The 9,005-nt window shown below is 42.2% G+C and overlaps 1 protein-coding gene across 1 annotated transcript; it reads right to left on the reverse strand.

The window, feature by feature from the left end:
- Positions 1-255: 255 nt before the first annotated feature.
- Positions 256-3,876, reverse strand: LOC124279664 (EGF-containing fibulin-like extracellular matrix protein 1). The gene is made up of 4 exons (XM_046715507.1): positions 3,658-3,876; positions 1,539-1,661; positions 1,139-1,303; positions 256-452 (listed from the first exon to the last, which is right to left on the reverse strand). The coding sequence occupies exons 2-4, from the start codon at positions 1,594-1,596 to the stop codon at positions 346-348; spliced, it is 330 nt and encodes a 109-aa protein (XP_046571463.1). The 5' UTR covers positions 1,597-1,661; positions 3,658-3,876; the 3' UTR covers positions 256-345.
- Between the last annotated feature and the right edge of the window lie 5,129 nt (positions 3,877-9,005).

Genomic DNA, 9,005 nt, shown 5'->3' on the forward strand with positions numbered 1-9,005 from the left:
TTCTCTTTTGACCTTTCTTGTGGAGAATAAGTCAAGAATTCCAGTTGTATATCCCCGCCATAAACCAGTTCACAAAGGGTTCGTGTCATTCCTTAAATGACGCTCTTGGTTTAACGTGACATTTCTTCAAAATGGCATGTGCGCTATTTTTCTGGAAATTCTAGATTTATTATCAACACAGGATACCCAGTTCTGCTGTGATAATCCAATGCAATAATACGGCAATTTGAAAACAAATCACAATATCTTTTCAGGTATACTATATTGTATTATAAATTCTGAATTTCACCATTTACAACAGAGCATTGGAATATTTACACTTTTAGACACAAATATATTTTGTTGTTATAATCCAAATATCTGGGCCAACAGGATCAGGTTAAGCAGGCTTTGTAAGATGGATTGCTGTTGTTGTTGTTGCTGTTGCTGCTGCTGCTGCTGAAATGATGTGGCTGTAAAACAATCGAATGACAAATATAGAAGTACAGTAATCCATGTACCCCCCTGTCACAAGTGTAAATAAGCGCGGCTGTGAGAGATAACCTGATCTTTACCACCAGTTGTCGGACTTTCATTTTGGTGGAAACCGCTGTGGCTAGTTGTTTCGTGTCCTGGTGATTTGGTGCCTGGCTATGAGAGTGCGGGATCGAATCCCGAATAGCGAATTATGTTGGTTCCAGTGGCTTCTGTGAAAACCAGAGCGAGGCACTGAACTAGCATAGGCGGATCCAGGGTAGGGGTGGGGGGATGGGAGGAGGTTTTTTTTATGTGCGGGGGTGCGTACCACCACCACCACCACCACACCCCTACCACCACTCCAGCCCACCACCCACTTTTGTCCTGAAAGTTTATGAAATGACCACTGAAACCCGTGAAAACGGGTGAAGATGAACTGTACACACGCGCACACACACACACACACATTTTTCTCAAAACGCTGCATCCGCCTCTGACATGCTTATTCTCTCAACAACCTCGGATAATTTGAAAGGGGCCCTTGTATGACGGGACGATTAAGAACCGCTGCAAAATCTAAACCTGTTTCCTTAAGGAACATAGTATTGTATTAGGGTGGGGTTTAGAGGAGGAAGGGTGAGGAGGGGGTAAACATAATGTGAGGTAATGTGAGATTACTCACATATGCAGGTTTTGTTGTCTAAAGATGGCACGGCTACAGTGGGGTTGCACTGGCAGTAGAATGAACCTGCTGTATCCACACACCTCCCACTCGGGATCACGAGGCCGAGGAAGGGGTCAAAACTGACCCCACAGATTGACGTATTGAGGGTACACTCGTCAATATCTGCAAAAACAAATACCCAAGATTTACTTGAAATTATCAATATAACGGTAAATGAAATCCCTTTTGTCATTCACTCATTATTTTGGTAGGAAAGCACATCAAAGTACTTTAGATTGTATGAAGCACCTTGTGGAACATTCGGACTGCCCAAAATTGTTAACTGAACATAACTCCTCATGCTGTTGAATTATTTAATGTTTTATCGGTTCAAATGAAAGATTGTAATGTAACGCACCGAGGCATATGTTGGGGTCGGTGAGGGACACCTGGAAGCCGATGTTGCAGCTGCACATGGGGGCGGCTGAAACTGGAGGAAGGACACACACGCCATTCACGCAGCCTTCGACATCGCACGTGTCTGTCAACGACAAGGGAGATAATCCATGTTTCCATCTCTGTCTCTTGTCGTCAAAGGTTTCATAAAAACGTTAAAATGTAGACAGCAAAATCTATGATCTGTTTTCCCTTGTGACAGATACGATATCCCTAATAATTCAGGGTCGTCGAAGGTCAAGCATGTCCTGCTCGACTGTATTGATTTTTCCACCCCAAGGAATAAATATTTCAATGTCAAAACACTGAAGGATCTTTTTAATGTTAATTATCATTTAGTTATTGCATTTTTAAAAGAAATAGAATTATAAGATACATTTTGATAAGTGGTTTGTAAATAGATACATATGTTATTCTTGGTAGTTTAGATTAGTAACTGAGATTGTTATTGGCTGTGCCCTCAAAGGCGGTTGAAGTATTGTAAAATTAGTGTCCTCCTGAGAGGGTACGTAAGTCCCAAAACATTGAAAGTAAATTAAAATCTATCCAACCTTTTTAATCGTAGAATATGTGTCTTTTTAATGTATGGCTAAATGTGTCTAAACTGCTAACGGCTGAAGGGATGGTGTAAATCCAGCTAGGGTCCATGCAGGAAGCAAATGTACCGTAAGTCCCCATGGTCCCTAGTATGGTGATCTACCTTCAGTTGTTGGCGATCTATAGCCTGTTTTCACATTGTCTTGTCATTTCTAGTTAAAACGTTATAGATTTAATTACTAGTTTTAAATGGATATCTGTGATATACTAGTAGTTTTACTGTTTTTCGTCAACAGGCTTTACATTTCTAAATTCATTGATCTATAATCTAAGTATTAATTGTTCTCGGCACGATATGGCTGAAATATTGCCGATGTGATGATAATATTAACTCACACACTCACTCACTCAGGCTAAATATTGTTTCTTTCAATTACAGTTCCCCATCATAGGGTCATAGAACTGCGATAGAATTATCAGAGAAGAAATACTATTTTTCAACGCATGAAAAGGATATTAATTAAATTTAAACCACGGGGCTGTCCTTGATTCACTGATTATCAGGTTGTAAAATTCCCGAGACAAATAGGCAGTTACTATAAATGCAAACTGATAAAGGCAATGAGAAAATTAAGTATTACCCTTGCGTTTACAAAATCAACACTAGAATCCTGATTCAAGCAATAGGACCATGGGAAATATCTCTGTTCACTGGAATCATAGAAAGGGCAACAAATGGCAAAAATGTCGCATTGTCATGCTTCGTTTACATTATTCCTATCTCCATAATCAACTGGCGAGCGACCTTTAAAACAGTGCTCTATTGTCGTGTGTGATATTGGCTCACCAGGTCCATGGTGGTTCGCTCCTGTCGACAGAATGTTGACTGTGTAGACGATGGCGAGGGTAGTTATTGACGTGTACATGATTCAAACGCCGGCTCAAGTAAATGTGCCCCAATGGTAGATAGGCATGGGCTTATATAGCTGCCCTGCCGCAGTCCACACAAAAAAACATTCTGTTTTGTTTTCATTCTTTTGGTTTCTTTTGGCTGAACAGTAACATATCGATGACTTTCAAATAATTATCGGGAACAATAGCAGTATATCCGCCACAACTAGATGTGCCAATCCATCATTTGTGTATATAGCTGTGATCACTCGAAGTACTGTATCTCTTTCCTGCATGGTATGGAAGGCATCCAATGAGCCGACGTGACACAGTGACAGAATTGCCGTTCATATTTCATCTTGAGTGTGTGATGTTGACGGCGTCTGGACAGTACAATACACTGTTAATGTTTGAAGGCAGCCTCACTGTCTACAACTCAGTCATTACTGACACACGGATGGGTCCTGGTGGTCCAATGTACGTTGAAAGAAGTGTACAACTGGACTTCAAAATTACTCGCTTACTCCGATATAATCATGCGGGCAATTACAACTTTACACCGTGTGCAAAACACACATTATGTCGGAAAGCGCAAGTTAAATCATCATCACCATCATCATCATCATCATCATCAACAACAACAATAACCTTACTTTGCTAGTTTGACGGCATCAATCTTTTAGTTCATGTGACAAGGCAACCGTCCTCCGATCACAAAGTCCGGGTTCGAATCCAGCCATAGGTGGCGGGCATTTTATTGCGCAGACACTATCAGTGAACGTAGGACTGAGGATATCGACATCAAGTTTTACTTCAATATTGTACCTTGCGAGAGAGTCGATGTATTTGAGTGAGAGCGAGCGACTGGTAGTGTGCGTGAGAGTGTTTGGGTGTGAGGGCTAATTCGAGTGTGATCATTCCTTCTGTTGATGTTTATACAGCCATTCACACATGCGCATCAGATTACGCCCGGGCTGGTAGGGTAGCCTAGTGGTCGAAGCGTTCGCCCATAACGCCGCAGACCCGGTACAATGTGTGAAGCCCATTTCTGGTGCCCCTTACCGTGATATCACTGGAATATTATAACAGCGGCGTAAAAATAAATTCACTCACACACTCATTAAGATCAAGTCCCCGGGAACGTATCCATGTATGTCTTTAATCTCAGTGATGAAGAAGGCACAAATCTTCCCCTAATCCCAAACATAATGAAAACAACTATACTGACGTACATAAAAAAGTACACACCTGGTGTTTTGGGACTATTCCCAAGAAAACCATAAATATGTTGCTAGCAATGTTGCAATTGGTTACGATATCTGTGGTGTTTTGGAAACACTTGCACAATGTTTGTGAGAAAGCCGAATCAAAAGACCTTTTACATATTAATGCTGTTTTAAAAAACTATTTTTCCAAAGAGTCGGGTGTGTACTTTCTTTTGAACGTCAGTTTAGCTTAAAGATATTAAACCAGTTTGTCTGCTGTCAGTGGTGTATAGAATTACCATCAAAGGTAATATCGTGACACACGCAACTCATTCCTCGAATAATTGGACGTATGAGGACTATAGTCACTGTGGAAATCTAATCATGCCCACAAAAATAGAATCCAAATTACTTTTCTACTCGGGATGACGTATCAGACATGGCCACCTTGAACAGCTTTAATAAATTCTCTTTATGTATTTATGGTTTAATCACCATTAAACCACGAAGTATTTGTACAATGTCAGTGATGTGTATGTTTAGTGGATAAGGATGTTCCGAAAAGATGGATTAAAATTTCAAATATACTGTTATACAAATGATGCTTGTATTTGCTTTGCCTATTAATTGGTAAATATGCTAATACTAGAACATATACAAACTTCTAATATCTCTGTAGGTTTCCGCATGTTTAAACAGGGATTGTACAGATGGCATTATATACTTTTGTATCCAATTAAAAATCTTGCACTCAACTTAAATTCGGGCATTTCTAATTTATAAGTGATTTTGATGATATAATATTTACCAATGTGAACAATTTTGTATATGCATTTCAAATTATATACCGACTAATCAAGAAATTACACGAAGAGGGAAAAGGGTTTCATTTCTATGGATTCATATGTAAGTGAAAATATGACATATGACACGGCGGCATTTCAGAGAATACTGCAACCCTGCACATGCTCATACTACAACCCTCCACAGGATGATATTACAACGCTCCACAGGATGATATTACAACGCTCCACAGGATCATACTCCAACCCTCCACGGCATGATACTACAACCCTCCACAGGATGATATTACAACGCTCCACAGGATCATACTACAACCCTCCACAGGATGATATTACAACGCTCCACAGGATCATACTCCAACCCTCCACGGGATGATATTACAACGCTCCACTCCACAGGATCACAGGACTCATACCCAACCCTCCGGCATGATACTACAACCCTCCACAGGATGATGATACTACAACCCTCCGCAACCCTCAACAGGATCATACCCTCCACAGGATGATATTACAACGCTCCACAGGATGACATTACAATGAGGATCATACTCCAACCCTCCACAGGATGATACTACAACCCTCCACAGGATGATACGCCCACAGGACAACGCTACAACCCTCCACAGGATGATATTACAACGCTCCACAGGATCATACTCCAACCCTCCACGGCATGATACTACAACCCTCCACAGGATGATACTACAACGCTCCACAGGATCATACTACAACCCTCCACAGGATGATATTACAACGCTCCACAGGATCATACTACAACCTACCACAGGATCATACTACAACCCTCCGCAGGATGATACTACAACCCTCCTTAGGATGATATTACAACCCTCCACAGTATGATACTACAACCCTCCGCAGGATGAAACTATTACCCTCAACAGGATGATACTATTAGCCTCCACAGTATGATATTACAACCCTCCACAGGATGATACTATTAGCCTCCACAGGATGATATTACAACTCACCACAGGATGATTTTACAACCCACCACAGGATGATTTTACAACCCACCACAGCATGATACTACAACCCTCCACAGGATGATATTACAACCCTCCACAGGGTGATATTACAACCCTCCACAGGATGATATTACAACCCTCCACAGGATCATATTACAACCCTCCACAGGATGATATTACAACCCTCCACAGCATGATACTACAACCCTCCACAGGATGATGTTACAACCCTCCACAGGATCATATTACAACCCTCCACATGATGATATTACAATCCTCCACAGGATCATATTACAACCCTCCACAGGATGATATTACAACCCTCCACAGGATCAACTCCCCACTACAACCCCCAGGATGGATCCACAGGATATATTACAACCTCTCCCCACTGGATGTTACTGCAACCCTCCTTAGGGATGATATTACAACCCTCCACAGGATGATATAACAACCTCCACAGGATCATACTCCACAACCCCCACAGGATCATATCAACTCCCCACTGGATGATACAGCCCTCCCCACACATGATGATATTACAATCCTCCACAGGATCATTACAACCCTCCTTAGGATGATATTACAACCCTCCATGATGATATTACAACCCTCCTTAGGATGATACCCCCACTGGATCATACAACCCCCACTGGATGATACTGGATGATATTACAACCCTCCACAGGATGATATTACAACCCTCCACATGATCATACTACAACCCCCACAGGATGATACTACTGGATGTTACTGCAACCCTCCTTAGGGACCCTCCACAGGATGATACACACACTACAACCTCCACAGGATGATACTCCCCACTGGATGACCCTACACCGGATGATATTACAACCCTCCACATGATGATATTAGCACCCTCCACAGTATGATACTACAACACTCCACAGGATGATACTACAACCCTCCACAGGATGATATTACAACCCTCCACAGTATGATACTACAACACTCCACAGGATGATACTACAACCCTCCACAGGATGATACTACAACCCTTCACAGGATGATACTACAACCCTCCACAGTATGATACTTCAACCCTCCACAGGATGATACTACAACCCTCCACAGTATGATACTACAACCCTCCACAGTATGATACTACAACCCTCCACAGTATGATACTTCAACCCTCCACAGTAACGTACCCAAACTCCCCAGAGGTGGATACAATTACCTCTCAACATGCGTTGGGGAGAGAAGCACAATTTGAGGTTCACGTAAAATCTCTTCCATCCACCACGCGAAGTTTGACCAGTTAAACCCACTGATAATCTCACTCACCTGCTCACCTTTGTTCCGAACTTAAAGTAACAGTACTTTATCTGACTCGGTCTAGCTCTGTATTCCTGTTACAAGATACAGGTGGCAGGTTTGTCACGGTGCAATACAGTAAACCAACGCTCTTCCCCTCGGGATGAGCCTCCAAAGGATGCATCTAACCGAAGTGTTTGTCGTTTTGCTGTAATTTCATCAACAGAATGAGAACCCCATTTGTGGTGTCTTTCGCCATGATATTGCTAAAAGCGACATAATGCCATGATACCCGTTCACGTCACAGAATGAGACTCGACTCGTTGTTATTTGATTCCCTTTTCAGCTTTGCCCAGACTGCAATTTGTTTTTGTTTCCGCTCTGTGAAATACGATCGTCAATGATTGTGTGATGATTGTCTATACGCCGTGACATGTATCAAATAATGAAACGATCGTAGATATTGGTGGGTGACATGAAATGGAGTATTGGAACTGTAGGATGACTGTATCATTGGGTGACGAGTCGTAAGGCGAGTGTAGACTAACTGTAGGATGAGTGTAGGCTAACTGTAGGATGAGTGTAGGCTAACTGTAGGATGAGTGTAGCCTAACTGTAGGATGAGTGTAGGCTAAATGTAAGGTGAGCGTAGACTAACTGTAGGATGAGTGTAGGCTAACTGTAGGACGAGTGTAGGCTAAATGTAGGTTGAGTATAGGCTAACTGTAGGATGAGGGTAGGCTAAATGTAGGATGGGTGTAGGCTAAATGTAGGATGAGTGTAGACTAACTGTAGGACGAGTGTAGGCTAAATGTAGGATGAGTGTAGGCTAACTGTAGGATGAGTGTAGGCTAAATGTAAGACGAGTCTTGGTTAACTGTAGGACGAATGTAGGCTTACTGTAGGATGAGTGTAGGCTAACTGTAGGATGAGCGTAGACTAACTGTAAGGCGAGTGTGGGCTAAGTGTAGGACGAGAGTAGACTAACTGTAGGATTGGTGTAGGCTAACTGTAGGATGAGTGTAGACTAACTGTAGGATGATGGTAGGCAAATGTAGGATGAGTGTAGGCTAACTGTAGGACGAGTGTAGGCTAAATGTAGGATGTAGGCTAAATGTGGGATGAGTGTAGGCTAACTGTAGGATGAGTGTAGGCTAACTGTAGGATGAGTGTAGGCTAAACTGTAGGATGAGTGTAGTTGTAGGCTAACTGTAAGATGAGGTGTATACTAACTGTGGGATGAGTGTAGGCTAACTGTAGCATGAGGTGTAGGCTAACTGTAGGGAGTGTAGGCTATCCGTGTGGGATGAGTGTAGACTAACTGTAGGATGAGTGTAGGCTAATGTAGGATAGTGTAGGCTAACTGTAGGACGAGTGTAGGCTAACTGTAGGATGAGTGTAGGCTAACTGTAGGAGATGTAGCTAAGTAGGACAAACTGTAGGCTAACCTGTAGGATGAGTGTAGGCTAAATGTAGGATGAGTTTAGGCTAAATGTAAGGTGAGCATATGCTAAATGTAAGACGAGTCTTGGCTAACTGTAGGATGAGCGGAGGCTTACTGTAGGACGAGCGTAGACTAACTGTAGGACGAGCGTAGGCTAAATGTAAGGTGAACATAGGCTAAATGTAAAACGAGTCTTGGCTAAGTGTAGGATGAGCGTAGGCTAACTGTAGTTCGAAAGTAGGCTAAACTGTAGGATGAGTGTAGGCTAACAGTAGGACGAAT

Source organism: Haliotis rubra, unplaced genomic scaffold, assembly GCF_003918875.1.
Source record: "Haliotis rubra isolate DU_JTF1 unplaced genomic scaffold, ASM391887v1 Scf254, whole genome shotgun sequence".
Taxonomy (NCBI): domain Eukaryota; kingdom Metazoa; phylum Mollusca; class Gastropoda; order Lepetellida; family Haliotidae; genus Haliotis; species Haliotis rubra.